This window comes from Apiospora phragmitis (genome assembly GCF_038363925.1).
Source record: "Apiospora phragmitis strain CBS 135458 chromosome Unknown utg000002l:1.0-5516284.0:1.0-5523493.0, whole genome shotgun sequence".
Taxonomy (NCBI): Eukaryota; Fungi; Ascomycota; class Sordariomycetes; order Amphisphaeriales; family Apiosporaceae; genus Apiospora; species Apiospora phragmitis.
This window is the reverse complement of record NW_027117400.1, coordinates 2670512-2688497: the sequence shown is the minus strand read 5'-3', so window position 1 is coordinate 2688497 and position 17986 is coordinate 2670512. Positions and strand designations below refer to the sequence as shown.

General features: G+C 50.4%; 5 protein-coding genes across 5 annotated transcripts; 2 read left to right on the top strand and 3 right to left on the bottom strand.

The window, feature by feature from the left end:
* Positions 1-3021: 3021 nt before the first annotated feature.
* Positions 3022-4109, bottom strand: PG994_001661 (uncharacterized protein; the record flags this gene model as incomplete). Its single annotated transcript, XM_066853070.1, has 3 exons — positions 3022-3267; positions 3472-3770; positions 3923-4109. 3 exons carry the CDS (start codon positions 4107-4109, stop codon positions 3022-3024), a joined length of 732 nt encoding a protein of 243 aa, XP_066721211.1.
* A 689-nt stretch (positions 4110-4798) lies between these two features.
* PG994_001660 (Vacuolar membrane protein) lies at positions 4799-7960 on the bottom strand (the record flags this gene model as incomplete). Its single annotated transcript, XM_066853069.1, has 5 exons — positions 4799-5847; positions 6206-6545; positions 6599-7474; positions 7537-7656; positions 7709-7960. Coding segments are annotated over 5 exons (2637 nt in total), but the record flags the coding sequence as incomplete, so codon positions are not given.
* Positions 7961-8404: 444 nt separating this feature from the next.
* Positions 8405-11429, bottom strand: PG994_001659 (ATPase of HSP90 chaperone/DNA topoisomerase II/histidine kinase; the record flags this gene model as incomplete). Its single annotated transcript, XM_066853068.1, has 3 exons — positions 8405-8921; positions 8966-11129; positions 11195-11429. The coding sequence occupies 3 exons, from the start codon at positions 11427-11429 to the stop codon at positions 8405-8407; spliced, it is 2916 nt and encodes a 971-aa protein (XP_066721209.1).
* A 1414-nt stretch (positions 11430-12843) lies between these two features.
* On the top strand, positions 12844-14176 carry PG994_001658 (uncharacterized protein; the record flags this gene model as incomplete). The annotated part of the gene is made up of 2 exons (XM_066853067.1): positions 12844-13361; positions 13423-14176. 2 exons carry the CDS (start codon positions 12844-12846, stop codon positions 14174-14176), a joined length of 1272 nt encoding a protein of 423 aa, XP_066721208.1.
* A 971-nt stretch (positions 14177-15147) lies between these two features.
* Positions 15148-17432, top strand: PG994_001657 (carbon-nitrogen hydrolase; the record flags this gene model as incomplete). The annotated part of the gene is made up of 3 exons (XM_066853066.1): positions 15148-15720; positions 16412-17265; positions 17375-17432. The coding sequence occupies 3 exons, from the start codon at positions 15148-15150 to the stop codon at positions 17430-17432; spliced, it is 1485 nt and encodes a 494-aa protein (XP_066721207.1).
* Between the last annotated feature and the right edge of the window lie 554 nt (positions 17433-17986).

The following is a 17986-nucleotide window of genomic DNA, read 5'->3' as shown; positions in this document are numbered from 1 at the left end:
TATTAAAACGTATATATTAATAAAAAATCGAGTTGTTTATTAAAGCATTAATAAATTATATTACGAAGCTAGAGTTTTTTATTAATTTTAACGCCTCGTATTTTATTAATCTTATAAAAATTAATATTAAATTTAAATCTAACGTATTTAGTTTAATACTTTATTATTTAAACGAGGTAGTTAATAAGTTAAATATACGTTTTAAACGTTTATATCTCTTTTATTAAATATATTTCTTTTTTTTAAATACATTTCTTTTATTAAAAATAAAGACTTTATTTATTAAAAAAAGCTTTTCGATATTAATTATAAATATTATAAATTAAATAACTTATAAAAGAACTTTTATATATAATTAAATATATATTTAAAGAAGTTTAATTTAACTCTTTTAAAGCATTAAAAAATTAAAAATCGCGAGTTTAATTTAAAAAGCCTTTATTATTAAAGAATTTTAGTAGATATAAAACAAGAAGGTAAAAAAAAACGTTTAACGATTAATAAAGGCAAAAATAAAGGTTCGTTAAAGCGGAGGGCGACTAGTGAAAAGCGTTACGATATTTACGGCGAAATAAGTTATAATACGCGAATATAAAAAAAAGATATAAAATTAAGTAACGAATTAAATAACGAGTAATTTTAATTAATTTAAAACGTTATAATTAAATTATTTTATATAAAAGTAAATTATTTAATAATATAAACTATTTAATAATAAACTATATTATATATATATATATATAAAAGCTTTTAAAGATATTTTTAAAAAACATTTCATTACGAATTTAATAATTATATATTATTAAAAAAAATAGTAATAGTTCGCACTTTTTATAAAAAACTATCGTATAAAAAGAAAAGTATTATATAAAAAATTCATTTAATATACTTATAATAGTAAATTATATAGTTAAAAAGTTTTTTAAAAAGTTAAAAAATATATATATTATTAAAACGCTTAAATTTAATTGAAACAAGCCTTTTAACGAGCTAATTAACCGAAAAATAACGTATATATAATATTAATATATTAGTATATTAAGAGGGGGGGGAGTTTAACTAGTTTAATTTTATCTCTTAGAGGGCCTTAATAAAGACCCCCATATTCAACGCCTGGCCTCGACATGTAATTATCACCCCTCCCTCCCGGATTCCCAACAACCACGACAACACGAGCCACATCCAGTTATTCATTATAATTTCATAAGGTTTCATTCCTGTTTTCCCCTAATAAACTACTGAAGTCCACTCACACACAACAAAAGAAGTCGAACGATGCCAGCCACACTTTACTGCTTTATTAACCTTTTTCCCTTATCGAAGGATAACACACACCCTCAATTTACTTTTGATGGATGACGCCGCCGTCTGCGCCACCACCTCCGCCCATTCAGCGTTGATTGGCTCCAGGGGGCATCGCTAGGCTGAACGTCGAGGTCAGTCTCCCCCCCTCTCCCCCCTTTCCCCCTAGTCTTGCAAGCAGCCACACTCTGATTCGAGGTCAGTGTTACCAAGCTTTGAAAAGTCGCGTCACGATGTCCGAATGTCTCATGTCGCTTAATTAAAGACGATACTAGTTTTGACTTGACTATTGCTTGCTTGCTTGCTGCGTTCTCCTGCGCGAATGCATCATTTGGGCGGAAACTAGACGGGGTGGAGGGTGGCGCGTCGCTGAGAAAGGCAACCCCTTCGCTCCGTAGGGCCCGTCACGTTCCAGGGTCTATCGCGGCTGGTTTCGTGCGGGAAAGCAAGGGAAAAGAAAGGACAGATACTACTGGCAGACCGCGAAGGGGATCTAGCAATTAGGGAGGGCGGCTCCGAGCGAACGAGACCAACACAGCCGACTGATTAGACTTTCAACAAGATTGTGGCTGTGAATGTGTCATCAAGGTGCGAACACACCTCCATAAACCATCTCGAGATTTTTGACGTATGTCTAGTAGACGGCAAAGTTGCCGCCTGTTCCATCTCCCCCCCGCCAAGTCGCCAAAGAAGGGAACCCGCTTTGAATGCCTCTGTCTCATGGTTATCTGAAGGAACGTGTGTTCCTGTCCAAGTAGTGAAATCCACAACACACGGTCTTATTACCGCCGACTTGATGACTCGCGGCCGCTGGAAACCACCGCGTGGAGAGTACTCCGCGGTGCGGCAAGGACGCGCCAACTGATTCGTCACAATCGGATATCATGATCATCAAGTCCAGCTTTGCTAAGCGGCTGTTGTCGGCATCATCATTATCACCATCTCTTTGATGATAACGTTACATTCGTGGTGATTAATCGAGCAACTTGGATCCGAAAGGAAGGATCCAAGCAAAGATGCATATATTTGAATCGTGATATTACTACACAACCAGGAGCAGAGTCCGGCAATAGACCTACTGAATAGACCTCGTGCTCTAAATCAACCTTTCAACCTTTCCCACTTGTCGAGCACCCCCTGGTAGAAAATAATAGCATCCCTGCTTCAGAAATCCACGATCTTTGCCCGTTACTGGTCGAGAGAAATGCAGGAACTGTGTAACTTACTCGATCCATGGATACCGTTGGCTAGAGAGAAGAAAAAAACACCCCAACGTTGATTTAGTGCCGACGCGATCTCCTGACGGAACAATTCATAATCTCGTCATCGCCTTGTAATTTTACTACTGGGCCAGCGCCACTCTTCCTCTGACCCGAACATCCTAACGATCCAACCGTCCCCATGGGGCCACGGGCTGGGCTGATAGGTGTGAATCCTAAATTAGTATCTCCGCCTGTAATAGGGGCCATCGATAAGGTCCAGTGCGGCCTATGTCGTTCGCGTTTGGTCAGCCAGCGAGTCAGGGGCAATTTACGTTCATTAATCAACAAGGGATGGGATTGAAATCCGGGGTGGTGGAGACCCGGGGGCGGCGCACAGGAGGAGGAAGCAAGGAAGGGAGGACTGGGGATGGGATGGACCTGTGGACGTCAAAGAGTTTGCACAATCGGCTATCTCAGTGTGGCAAGACAAGGCCGATCACCGTACGACTTGCGCGGATCACTGAATATGCCCACACTCTGGGGTAAAGTTCTGGACAGGCCGAAGAGAAGACGAGGAAGCATTGGTAGAGACACAGAAGTGATCTTCTGTCTGCCGAGGGAGGGAGGGGAGGACACAACTCACCTGGCGGCCCTGTGCTGCTATCTGACCTTGCACTCGCACAGCATCGAGTCTTTCCTGAGCTGCGCGGTGGTTCCGGATCTTGACCTGTTCAAGCCGCTGCTGGAGTTGGCGTGGCATATCCTGCGTGTCCAAGCGCATAATGTCAGTTACCAAACCACATGTGATGCATTTATATATATAGCTGTATCCTCCCGCAAGATGGTGTATGCAGAGACACAGGGTTCTGTTTACTTACACGCCCCCTTACGTTCCTTTCGCCCCGGAGAGCTTTTATATAAGAAACGGTGAAAATTACAACAACGACATGAACAGCGTTTTGCTTACCTGTAGAAACACCTCCCGCGGCAACGGCCCCATGGCCGGCCAGATCCCGTAGTGCTGGAGCGCGGCATTCAAGCTCCGCCAGCCGCGCTCCGGCTCGCCCGCCGACTCGACGGCCATCATGTCGGTGAGCCCCTGGAGGCTGAGGAGCGGCATGCCGCCGTACGGGATCTGGTTGCGGCCCGGGTGGCGCACCATGGTCTTGTGGTCGAAGCACCAGGCCTCGCAGCAGGCCTTGAGCTCGTAGTCGGCCAGATCCTCGGCCGTGTAGAGGAAGTTGCCGCCCTTGAGGTTGGACTTCCCTGTTATGTTCGACGCCCACCCAGGTTAGTAGTGTTTATTAGGAATGCCAACCACTGCCTGATCACACATAACAAGTCGGTGGGCGCGTGTCGATAACAGTGTGACAAAACATGCGAGCGAACAAGGAAGAAAAGACAAAACCACAACGTACAGATGTTATCCTCTGTTAGGAACCCGTTCAAGTCCAAAAATCCCGATAGCGTCTCCGGTTTGATATGCCCCGCCCGGCCGGGATCGAGACGGCCGAAGAAAGCGGCCATAAGCGCCTCGAATAGGGGCGTGGGAGTGTAGATTTCGTACCCCGGAGGTCGAGGTGGGATAGGGGGCGGGATATCCATTACGAACTATCTAGGCAATAGTATATGTCACGAGCACTTAGTGTGCGGAGGTCTGGCTGGTGGTATCAAGGAAGTAGGCGGAAGAAGGAGAAAAGCTTAGATCGAGCGGGCATTGATCTACACTTGAAACTTGGGTGCCACCACCCAAAGGACCACTGTCGTTCGTGTCAATATCTTGGGCCCGAGAAGGAGGGCTCCTGAAAGTGTTCAGCTGATCCTTTCGACAGCACGCCACGCTCTCTCCCATCCACACAATTCAACTTCAGCCGCACGGAGTTTGGAATCTCTGATTGGCTTTTCTTAGCCAGAGCAGAAACAATATGAATGCCAAGAAACGGTTATTGATTTTTGTGCATATCAAACTAGGCTCTTCACGGATTTCAGCTCGGGCATCAGTCTCGGCAATTGCTGTGTGGAAAAAGGCAAGGAGAAGGAGCGTCTCGTCCATACACCTCCCGCCAGAACCGAAGCAACAGCATAATCAGGTCAATAAACCAACAAGGGATCATTTACCACCTGGTCGCTATGGAATTGGGGAACGCATCACAGCCCTCCATAGGTCATGCGTAGAAGAAAAGTTGCTCGAAGTGATCAAGGCCAATAATTTGTCATGCCTTGGTATCATGTCATGTTCATCAAAAAAGGAGCAATACAGACTGGTTGTAGACGACGACCTAGACATTCCATCTCTATTCGATGGCAGAACCGCTCCCCATAACCCCCTGCCCAAACCACTGCGCCACCGTCTTGAACCGCTCGTCGCCCTTGCTCTTCTCGAGCGCGTCCTTGAACAAGTCGTGCCGATCCGCCCGCTCCTCCTGACTCCGCTTCATCGCGCGCACTGCCTGGTTGCTGCCCGCGCAGACGGGACACTCGGCCTCGGACCCGTCGCTGCCGCCCTGCTTCAGGCAGCGCTGGTGGAAGCTGTGCTTGCAGAGGAAGTGCACGGCGGGCAGCTCGAGCGCGCCGCCGCAGCCGGGGCACCGCTGCGCCTGGAACACGGCCGGCTTCGCCCCGAGCTCGGCGATCTCGGCGCGCTTCTGCTCCGTCTCCTTGCGGAAGCTGTTGATCTGCCTGCGGTTCGCCGCAATCTCGCGACGTTCGCGCGATATGGTTTCGGTCAGGTACGGCTTGATCATACCCATGGTAGCAACTGTATTGGCACCCAGTGTTTGAATAACCTGCAAGGGAGCCATGAGCCCGTCATCGTCGATACGTTTGAGCACGCTGGCTAACTCGTCCGGGCCCGCTTCGTCGAGGACCGCTGGGTCAGAGGTGAAGTACGCAAGGGCAGCAGGATAGAGCTGCGGCTCTTCGGGTCCGTACTTGCGGAGCGCCTTGATGGCACCACGCGTATCTTTGGCACTGGTATAAGAGCGGAAGATGTCGAAGAGCAGTCCTGATTGCTCTTTGACAAGTATTGTCCCGTCGCGGAATGCTGACAGATGTGACAATAGCAGAATATTGGAGTTCTCGATTGGCATATCTCGACCGGATATGAGATTTTTCGCTTTAGCCTCCCATTCCTCTCGCTCCTCGCCTTTCTTCTGGTTGGCTTTGTGCAGATACATCTCGAATAGAGTTGTATACAAGTCGGACTTATCCGTATCTTTCAGGTACTCCTCTATCAAGCATGCCTCGAGGAAAACGATGAATTCCTCTGGGTGGTCTATGAACGAAGAGAATGCAGTCCGAGGAGCTGGCGTTTCGTATGCAGGTGCCTCAATCAAGCTTGGATCTATTGTCCGTTCATTATCGCCACTTTTTGTCCGACCCGGTCCCTGGGAAGGAGGCGTGGAAATATTCGAGCTGTTCATGTAAGGTAGCGGCAATAAGTTGGTTAGGTTCTGAACTGCATTTGCAGTTCCGGTGGCAAGTCCACCAAGCGCACCACCGGATGACGATGGAGGTCGCTCCGGGACACTACATGTATTCTGGGCTTGTATGATCCTGTGTAGTAGTCAATGAAAATTTGTGTTGCCTCTCTTGGGCAATGCTCAAGAAGGACTCTCGCATATTTCATCAGATTCGGGTATGCCTAGAATAATTGGTTAGCTTGACGGCTGCAGGTAGGCTGTCGACGAGTGTAAGTCCACCTACAGAGTTGGGGTCCAGATGCCAGATGAAGTCAAGAGCGTCCTTGTAGTTCTTGGAATCTTCTATCAGAATATCGACAACCAACTCATTCTCGCCATGTTTCGTGGCTAGGTAAGCGGCTTGGTCGAAATAACCCCCTTGCCTACACATGGTGATCGCTGTATCCAAGTCGAACTTGAGGTCTCCTTCAGACTTGATGAACTTTTCCAACTTGTCAACGTCTTTAAGCTTGGCGTAGCAGTTAAGCAGCAAGGTTGTGTGGTCAGCAGTGGCTTTATGGTGCTCATGCAACTCCTCCAAGTATTCAATAAGATTGTGTATCCTTTGGGTATCGAGGAACTGGGTGTGTCAGTTTGTTTTTGAACATCTTATGTTTGGATGCAAGAACCTACCTTTCTGATAATTTGTGACGGTTCCGTATTGTCAATGGCCTTGATGTACTGAGACATGGCATTGTCGTAATCGCCTTTCTGGTATAAGTGATCACCATACTTACGGTAGATGACGTTCTGCTGTTGCTGATCCATGCCCGATTCCTTGGCCAGAGTGATGGCCAATGGATACAGGTTGCGTTGGTAAAGTAGCTCTAAGCGCTGATGGAGGGTTTTCTCATGGTATCGGTTGACCTTGCCGTCGTCGGTCAGAATGTAGAGATCACCCCATACTTCAAACAGCACCTTCACTTTGGATATTAGAGTCTCGGTATGTGCAACTATCTGCAACTTGGGGTCGACCATAGTAAAGGTTGAGGCGCTAAAGAGCGACTCGGTGCTTCCGCCTCCGAACCTGCGCCGCATATTGTTCGAGTCGCCGTCTCTCGAGGAAGAGGGCGGCGAGATAAGGGCGACATAACCTTGGTAGGTTGAGGCCAATGTCGTCGCGCCATCGTTAGCAAAGCATATACCCCTTTCATCCGCTTTGTAGTAATACACGGCATCTTCTCGGACCACAATGACATCGCCATCTTTCTTGTTGGTTGTCATGCACCCAACAGCACACCCGGAGTCCTCGACAGTTCGGGGCGGCTGCCCTTGGCCTTTGCCGGAAATGACCAATTTCAGGAGTCGGGATGTCGTTGCCACAAAAAGGGTGTTCGCCTTAGCATCGCCTATGAATTTCACCCCAGTGACTGGCTCTTCCGACTCGTATACGATGCGTTGCTTCGTCCCTCGGTCGTGGATTAAATCGCCCCGTATGACCGTGACTGCTCCGTTCGCGAACCCTACTGCCAATTGCGAGAGGTCGTCGAGGGCCGTGAAGGCCGAAACCTGGCATGCGTCAGCACCCCCATTGAGCGAAACGAAACACGCATCCATCCAGGCTGGCTTACTGGGAACTGTTTCCTCCCATTATGCACATTGAGTGTGCTCAAGCAGGTCGGAAGCCCAGTCTTCTTGACTGGTTTATCGAGGGCCCAGACTTTCAATACCGGCTCGCTGCTCAGATCTTCCTGCTGGCTATCAGCGGTCGTTTCTCGCTTCGTTTGTGTTGGCTTTACCTACGGCAACAGTGACCAACAGGCTTGTGCCTTCGACCTGGCGCATGTGTGCTATCCGGCCAGATTCGTGCGCTTGGAAGCTCCGGACCACCTTCCAGCTCGGCCCGATAATGCGTACGTAGCCATCGAAGCTGCCGAGGAATAGGCTGTCGGAGCCAGAACACACGCTAGATATCTCTTTGTTCTCGAAGAAGGACCGCGTCTCGTCGTCGCCCAGTTTGACCTGGCTCACTTCGAAGAAGTCGAATGCTTTCCACTACGGAGGACATTTGGTTGTTAGTTTTGCCGGCAAACAACGGGATAATTAGCTGTGCATGGTTCTGGGCACCTACCAAAAGCAATGCCATGATCAGTTATCTGAGCGAACGAGTAAATTTATCACGGCAGCATGGCGCGTGTTGTCGCAGCAATGAAGATGCCTTGAGACCGCTGTCGTCACTCGGCTTAGCTGGTGTGGAGCTAGCTTACCCCCACATGCACAGTGTGGCTGTGCAGGTGGCTTTAGCACTCGGGCAGGGGAAGCTGTACCGCAGGTCACCTGAATACACCGCCTTCAAAACCTGGCTACTGATTCTAACGGAAATTGTTTTTCGGGGGGTATTGATGGTTTATTCGACTCCCTTGGGCCTCTGCAAGCACCTCACAACACTGAAGAAAGTGATAGGCAGATCGGCTATCTATGTGTAATATTGTATGTATGCTAAGCACCCAGTTGCTTACCCGCCTTCCAGCGTTTGAACTGTTTACCAAAGCTTCCATTGCTGCCTTTCTCATCCGCTTGTGGAATGGAAATACCCAGATCAATCAGAGGAACCATGGACGGCCGTCCGTGGGCACATTGGAAGGGCAGTGCGCAGTCAGCAAGTCTCTTCAGCAGACTCTTGCAATCCTCCAAGGAGAGCAAGTCATTGAACATAATAGCACTACGGCAAGCCCTTGAGTTAATCATATCCAGTATACCCTGGGGACAACTGTGGAATCTCGCGAGCCAGTGCAAGCCTTGCTCACGGCCTTCGTTCGGTTCGCTGGACTGCAGGGATGACTGCGCCAACCAACTATTGCCGTGTTCTGCATGATGCCAAATTTCCTTCCTTAGCAGATCGATCAAAAGCCGGGGCTCTACGCGGCATCTTTCAATAATACCTGAGGGTAAGCGGGTGACCTTTAGAGACGGTAGGTGTTGGTTGCGACCTTTAGGTATTGCTGCAATAGTCGTGCTTATCTCGTAAACGATCCCCAATACTTCCCCAGGGAAGCATACCGCTCGAACAATGTGCGTTCTTGGGCTGTGATCTCAAACTGGAGGGCTTGGTCTAGGAGCTCACTTCGGGCTACGGGACCTTGCGAGGCTCCTGAAACTTGAGTATCGAAATAGTCCTCCATCAAGGCTTCCACACGACATCGCTCATCAGCCGCATGTTGGTCTACCACGACCAAGAATGAAGGGGTACTCTCATTGTTGGTAGGCCCGTGAGAAGTCCCAGCTTGTAATGGAACTTTTACGAATATAAATTTCTGGTCAACTTGTGAGATTACTCTCGCCTCCCTCAATGCTTCCTTCGAAATCCGCCCTTCAACGCTGGCGAGAGTCGCGAGACTACTGCCATGGTTGCACAGGCAACCACGAAGGGCTTTCGGTCTTGAATCATGGGAAGAGTTCGGAAGACCAAAGAAGATGGAAGCTGCTGGGATTGACGCTTCTGGGGCCTCGAATACAGGGTTGCGCCAGTGAGACAGCAATTCTGCCGCCCAAGTATCTGTTTTCTCGTTCGTATCAGGCTGCTGTGGCTGAACAGACCTTGCCGTCGGAAGACGTAGTATTTTGGTTCTCACTGCATCTTTCTTTCCTGGCTGTTCTGCGGATGGTACTATAAACCCCGTTCGCGGGTCTATGTTGGACTTCTGCTTTGTAATGGGATTTGTCCAGAGAAGATAGTCATCTTTATCTGCTGCTGCAGGTTCCGGTAAGTGCTGTTGGGGTTGGCCGATGCAGGATTTATCCTTCGAAGTCATGTCATCCACGGATTTAGCGTCTAGGAAAGGAGGCCGAAGTAAACCCCCTGACGCGCCAAACAGCGGCGGGGCTGTACACTGATCTCGTGAGTCAAGTGTTGTTGGTCGAATACTGGGCTGCAAACCAGCACGGATTTCTGTGTCCTTCATCTCGGTAGGCTTAGTTGGTATTGCACCCTGCCGCCCACTTTTGAAGCCCGTAAATCGGCTGAAGAGTGGCTCGGATCGATTCTGCATAGTGGGTAAACGAAGTCGAGTCATTGCTAGGTCGCCCATGGTGGGCTGAGAACCAACTTCGGTACCATCGTTGGACCCATGGCTTGCTCTCGAGGCACTTGAAGCCCAGCCTTTGTCGCTTTTCTTGAGACTGACTCTGGCCTCTTCGGGCTGAGATTTATCGGTGGGGTTGCTCTGGAGTGGTTTAACACGAGTAGGGCGGAAATGATGCCTCCTCAGGAACTCAGTAATGACGGCCCTGACAATGTCTATGGTGGTTTCCAGATCCTGCCGGCCTTCGCTAAGGAAACCTTCGATATCTTGAATAGGGCTAATTGAGTTGCCAAGACGTATCATAATATAAAACATGGGCCAGCGGTCAATACCTCTTCTCCCCTTTAGTTCTCTGTTGGTGTAGCCATCTGTTTTAAACCGCCGGTCTTTACTTCTCCTATCTTGGTTGACACCGTCTGGCTCAACAAGATCCTCTTGGTCTCCGAAGCTGGAGTTAGAAAATATCTTGTTTATCTCGTCGTAAAAGATGTTGGAGTTGTGCTCGCTCAGAAGCGGTTGGACCCCTATACTGATAAACTGCATGCGTTTAGTTGCGACTGGCACTAAACAGACGGCACCGCTCACTTGTATCCCGCATGCTGACGCCTTGAGGGCCACCCAGGATTCAGGGGAGACTTCTTCTGAAAGACCAGCGGTATATAGAACCCGGGAAATGCGGGAAACTAGCTGAGAGCGACGGCCCCTGTCCGAAGCATCTTGTAGCAGTATTCCATTGTTTCGGATGCCAATACCTTGTTGGCGCGAAGCGTCATGGGCAGATATCGTGACAGGACCTGGCCAAGGAAGCGCAAGACTTGCTAGGATATACCGGAGTCGATCCCAATCTCTATTGTTTAGCCCCTTTTCAGCCGTTAGAGCACGTTGCTTAACCCGAACAGGCATAGATCCAAACAAGTCCCGTACTGTCACTCGAGTGCCATGACCTGAGGCAAGCCGTTTTTGGTCGAACAGAGACGGGATATGGCGTGCTATAACATCTGACTTATGGATCTTGACTGTATTCTGCGAGTAGTGCCCATGGTGACGAGATGTTATAGAAAGCAACGACAGAGCAGCTAACGATGCTAAAAATGTGCCGCTTCTGCCATGAATATCTGGAAGAGGAGGGAATCTCGAAGTACCTACAGAAAAGAAGTTAGTCCCAAAGCTCAGTAAGGTTCAGGGGCGCCAACTGCTTGTATCTTACAGTGAGGTTTGCCAAGGCCACTTCCGCTGTCGCGAAATTCAGCAGGAGGAATGCCTTCTCCGCTGTCTTCTACTGTACAATTACCTCGGGCATAATCGACAAAGATGGTTACCTTGGTAGCCTTGGCATCCAAAGAGTTCTTGACCAAGCCACATATAGCATCATTTAATGAGGTTATTGTGATAGAAGACTTGATCTGGGCAGCCACATCAGGTGGCAGTGGTTTGATTGACATGTCGAGGAACAGATTGGAATTCCGAGCCCCATCTTGCGATGCCCAAATAGCTTGTGGGAGGTCTGAGCAGAGCTCAGCTCAATAGGTGGTGCGCATGCAGATCAGCCTTGACGACATGTGCGTCACCCGGGTAGATATGTGGATGTACGTATCTAGATATCTTGATCAAGCCAAGGATCAAGCCACAAGCATCTGCAATAATGTGAGAAGAGCACCCGTTAAACTCCGGGAAACGGGACCAAAAGGAATAGGCCGACGCGAAGCCTATGTTGGTGTTGGTGAGAGCTTCGGGCAATCACGTGCCTATTGATAAGGTAGGCCGTGGTAATTTGGCGATGCCATCCGGACTTCAGAGCCTGGACTATCTTATGGACAGGCAGGATGGGATGCTCGAGCTATGACTATGTATGACGAATGCAATTCCTTTCAGAGTCTAGGCTATGGGGGGGGCCTAGACCTGAATCTTAGGCCCGAGCCTGGCCAGTGCAGTGATTGATGGGTTCTCGGAATGGGGCGGTTTGGGGTTCTGCGCTGCCCCATTGCCTCATTTGCTGTTAGTCAGCCCGCCTGTCACCCCTGTGGGTGCCACTGGATGGATAGGCCTGTGACTCCGCGAAAATAACAGCCACTCCTGCCCCTTCTGCCCCCTCGCCCCTTCTGGCTCCCTGTATTCGTATCGCTATGTAGGTGCTAATCAGGGTGCCATGCGGCCGGTTACCGCAGGCCTAAAATCCACATTCTCAAGGGCCCCGAGCCCCCGAGACTGGATCACCAGAGGCCTTCTAGGTCGTTCGTCCATCGACAATACGATTGGCAGATTGGGTCTCGATGCGATTCTCACCATCAAATCGACAGACCAGAAAACTGACCACCCTGACCACCCAACTTCGGGTACCTGATGCACAAGGAAACCGAACTTCCTTCATCCCAACCTTTCATTGGACCACCCGTTAGCCGCTCGACCACATCAGAACAAGTCCATCCGTCCTCAATTCCTGACGAACTACGACTACGACTACATACCTACCTCATCAGCACCTGCCACCTACCTATGCGATCGACGGTGCTGCACCCATTGGACCTTGCAACAAGAGCCCGGCTCATTCGACACCACCTGGTACGTCGGTATCACAATCACACGTCATCCGAGCTCAGGCACCAAGAACGATTCTCAAGGTTTCTGTCGCGCGAAGCCCAAGAAAGTCAAAAGATCCATCTCTGCCTCTTCGTCTGCTGGAGCCCCAGTGGCTGTGCCGCCAGTGCCTGATTACCTCCCCCGGTTCCTGGCCCTGGTTTCGAGACAGGAACACTTCCTGCTATCATTTCCATTTCTCAGCTGCCTGACAACGCTCTACCATCGCGACTTGGTATTAATCGCCTGGAGCGCAGATCTATCGCACGAAACGCTGCTTAAATGGCCATGACGGAATCTCCGACTCGCGCTGCTGGTAAGTGCCCGCTTTATGTACTAGCGCACGACTCCATCTACGCAACCTCTACTTCACCGCATGCTGCCTATCCTCATACTCCCAGCTCTAACGCTCTACCAGATGGACAGGAACGAACAGGCCGTCGCCGGCCCTTTTCGAACTGGGTGAAAAAACTCGCCAACTTCAAGAATGGCTCTTCGTCAGCCGAGGGGGGCAGCCGCCACGGCCAGTCCAAAAGAGATGGGAACCACAAAGCCTCCAAGAAGCGAGGACCGAAACTGAACAATCCCTACCCGCAATCGGGGCATGTGGGAGCATCAGAAGACCATAGCCATCCCTCACTCACGACAAATGACACTGGCGTGACGTCGGTGGTCTCGCGTAGCCGGGAATCGCTTCATTCCTCGATGGAAGGCATTGCACCTCCGCGATCCACCGCTCCTACAGTCTCGACTGAACACGATGCTACATTGTCAATCAATGCCCCCTCGCACATGGCCTCGTCAGTCGCAGGAACTAGCCGAACCGCGAATGGTGGGTTAGACTCGAGAAGGGGGAGACAGTACATTTTCGTCACCCGCGCCCTCTGTACGCTCATTGACGACCACTTTGACGACTATTCAATCCATGGCCGCCAACGGCAACGCGAACAATGCGCAGGCTGTAAACCAAAACGGCAACCATTTGCAGGCAGTTCAATATACCCAGCCTTTCCCCACGGCCTCCCCCGCTTCGGCAATACCTCCTCACATGGCCCAGGCCCAGGCCCAGCACAGCACTGGGGGGCACCCTACAACCTATAATATGGCGACTGCAAACAATCTCTTGACTGACAATGCGTCCATCCTTACACTGGCTTCGTCCAGCAACCGGCATCGACGCCGGTCTTTTGATACAGACGCCTCGGTGCGCGCTCTTGCCCCATCCTCTTTGTGGGGAGGATCTAGAGAAAGCCTGCCACTGAGTGTGCTAAGTGCCAATGTGGATGGCAGCGGCATCCCAACCACACCTCGTCTGCATCAGACAACCTCACGAATTGCCAACAATGAACGGACCAGCATCTACTCCACCACGGGCGTCGTGCCTACGTTGCCGAGCGAGAGGAACAGTTACTACGCCAAACAGAGTATAGCCGGCGATGCCACCAGCGTACGGAGTGGCCTCCTCGGACATGGCCGAGCAGACAGCATCAGTGGAAGTGTTGGCGGGGTCGCTAGTCCCCTTGCCAGCCCTCTTGAAGTGTCTGAAGGGGACCAAGTAGATGAGAAGGCCGAGGGCGCCATCTCGGCGGATCGCGCTGAAGGCCAGGAGAAATAGCGGCAATGCCGGAAGAATGCATATAAACAGTCTCGTATCAGCACGTGGAGACAGGGCTCTACGGCTGCATGGAAAGTTTAAACTCGCGGTTCCAAGCAGAGTTTCTTGGAACACGCTTCATGGAGTTGGGGTGGTCAGCAAGGGGGATAAACAGGTAAATTCTTCTGAGATCAGAAATAGCGCTGGGATTTGGGCACGGGGTAAAGGGACCACCAAGGGAACTCGAGAGTCACGATAAACAACAAGATACCTGAACATTGGATTCAAAGCAAGAATGATTATGGAGGCTTCTGCCACTATGGCAGCGCCTTGCGAACCACAGCATACCATGAGATTGTGTCGGAGTACCATCAATAAGCAAGTCATATGACAAGGTGTTACTGAGATGTCAATATCATCACTATAGCCAACAGCCCAAGCGGAGCTTTTCGACATACTTGAGTTCTACGTCATGCAGGGTCTCAAGCGATTTACTTTCATACAACTCTCGCGGTAACCTACGAAAGGATACATTAGCAAGCATTAGCAAGCCGAAATCAAGGCTATAGCGGTCCATGTATGAACCGAATGTTTCCAAGTCGTGAGGGGTTCATAGGGTATCATAGTTGAGAATATATAGCCGACCCTGAGTATTTAAACATTAATCTAGTGAGAGTAACTGGAACAATATTGATATCGCTATTCGTGATTACGCCTCAGTCAGTGAGAAGGAGAAGTAGTAGCCAAGTCAGTCCATGAAACCAGCCAGTAGCAGTGGGGTGGTATTCGGTCGTATGCATGCAAAGTGCACACATACATCATTACTAAGGTTTACACACTTACATGATCTGCTTAAATCGAGGATAGCCCCTCACCCCCCCCTCAACATATAACCACCTAAACCACAACCTGAGTTAACATTTACTACTACTACTGGTATCAGTACCTGTCCCTAAAGAAGACATCGCCTCACATAAACGGAAGAAGAAAAGATGGGTGCACCAGCGAAAGGAACAATCCGCCTGGCCACGGCCTCGCCGGCGACCCAGGCCACCACCCGGGAAACCCTCGCCCAGCTCCAGCAGATCGCCGCGCGCGCCGTCGCCGCCCAGGCCGACCTGCTCCTCCTCCCGGAGGCCTACCTCGGTGGCTACCCGCGGGGCTCCGACTTCGGCTGCCGCGTCGGCGCGCGCTCCGACGCGGGCCGCGACGAGTTCCTGCACTACTTCCAGGCCGCCGTGGACCTGGGCGACACCGTGGGCAACGGTGCCGGCGCCGGCGACGCCTGGGCCAAGAGGCAGCTGCCTGGTTTAAACCAGGCAGAAGTGACCGCAGGTGACGATGCGGCGGCTGCTCAGGATGGTGACACGAAGAAGGCGGCCGCCGCTAGTACCAGGCAACGGCGGGGCGACGGGACCCGCGAAGAGCTCGAACGTATCGCGCGGGAGATGGGCGTCTTCATCGTCGTCGGTCTCGTCGAAAGGGCCGGCGGTTCGTTGTACTGCTCTGTCGTTTACGTTTCGCCGAGCCAAGGAATGATTGGGAAGCGGCGCAAAGTCCAGCCAGTAAGTCACTCATCTTTCCTGTTACTGCTACTCCTTTTCCCAGGGAACTTTGCTTTTTTAAAGTGGACGGCAGCCACGATGCCAGGCCCCCTCGTCAAGCATGGGATCACCACTTGGCGACCTTTGTTCCAAGGACGACGTCGACCCTTCTGTTCGAAGCTCCTTTCCACGGCCCACTCATCTCCTAAGTATGGGTCACTTGTACCTAAAGTAGGGCACATACGATCTCTGGTGTCTCGTGCCCCTGATATACAACCGTGGGAGATCCCATAGGACCCCCTAGGAGGAGCTCTTTGGGTTTTCCAGCCATGACCAAGTCCTCGTTGAGCCACACTACAGCTGCTGGAACAAGAATAATACCCCCAAGTGATAAAAATTCATGCTTCACCTAATTTCGTCCCCCCATATTGGAGCTTTTGAGATTGAATCTCGAATATTGCTCAACGAAGAACACATGATTACTACGATGTTCAGAATTTCTGAACCGTGTTCGGAAATTCTGTCATACTGAAGGGACCTCTGAGTGTCAACTCCACGAGTGTGGTACCTAGAACTTCTCTACGCTAGGATTCGGCAGTATTGCCTACCATCCACGGATCCCATCAATCCTACTTATATGGGCCGTTGAATTTGCTCTTGAAAACAAGGGTTCAACGCGACGCGACGCTGATAAACCGAACAACATATATAGACTGGGACTGAACGCCTGATCTGGGCCCAGGGGTCCCCGGCTACTCTGAAGGCCGTGACGACGACTATTCGCGGCGTGCGCATCAACCTGGCGGCGGCCATCTGCTGGGAGAACTACATGCCGCTGCTCCGCCAGTCCCTGTACCAGCAGAACATCAATCTGTATCTGGCGCCGACGGCAGACGGCCGCGACGCCTGGCTCGGGCTGATGCGTACCATCGCGCTCGAGGGCCGCTGCTTCGTCGTCAGCTCCAACATGTGCGTGCGCAGTAGTAGCAACAGCCAGAACGAACAGAGTGGCAGCTCAGCAACAGCGAACGCAGCAGCAACCCCTCGAGTTGCTTCTCCATCTCAGGCCCACCATGGCAGTACCACCAAGAGACGGAACTCGTGTCTCACCGAAGAGGGATTCGAGATCGCTCTTCCTCGGGCTGCCTCTAGCTCCTCCTCGCCGTCTAGAGCGAGGAAGGAGAGAAGAAGGTCGATCTTTGACGCGGACGGCAACGAGATCGTGCTCCCTTGCGAGGGAAAGGAAAAGAACGCTTCCGCTGCTGCTGATGTCGTGGCGGAGGAAGATGAGGGGGTTGACGTCTCGGTCGTGGACGATGGGCAGAAGCAGAAACAGCAGCAGCAGCAGCAGATTGGCGGTACCACGACGACGACAGGGAAATCGACGACGGCTGCGTCTGCTGACAACTTCCTTTCGCGTGGCGGCTCAAGCATTGTCTCGCCCATGGGTGATGTGATTGCTGGGCCCCAGTGGGAGGACGATCAGGGCATCATCTACGCCGATGTCGATTTCGAAGACTGCATCAGGGGGCGTTTGGATCTCGACGCTGCTGGCAGTTACTCAAGGTGAGACTCTTGTCGTTCTCTTTCATCAATCCCGATAATATTCACCGTTTGATCTCTCTCCCCCCCCTTCGTATTACAAACGGTTTACTAATACAATCATCCTTGCCAGAAACGACTCTTTCAAATTCTCCGTCGAAGGAATCGATCTTGATCCCTTGCCATACTGAGCCACTTCGAAGTCCTTCGCTTGCTGACGATGAGAGGATGTCTGATGAGATATGTGAAATGTTTTGATTACGATGCATGATCAATTCCTGAAATTGGAAATTCGACACAATGTAAATACTAAATTGAGAACATATTTGTGAGAAATGAATTGGTCTATATTTTATCTAGCCTCTGTTGTTCCCATCACCAACTAAGAGAGAAGCATCGCATCGTGGCTAATGCGAAGCCAGTATGGTTAGGTAGTGGCTGTGATAAATGTGTGGCTAGGGCCACACCGTTCTAGTAGTTTCCGTGCCCAATCAGAAAATACTCCCATGCTAATAACTAGCAAGCCGAGACGGGTCTTATACCAACCCAACCAGAGGATTCTAGAACCCCTAAACCACTTATATGCAATAAGAATCAGCGTAGAATATTCACCAGTGATACTTACAACAACCATCGTCTTTTCATCAACTGTTGTTGCTCAGTAGACAAAGGCAGGCATGAGATATCTACGACTACCTTACAACATCTGCCTGAGAACATCTGCCACGAGAAGGCTGCACCACCC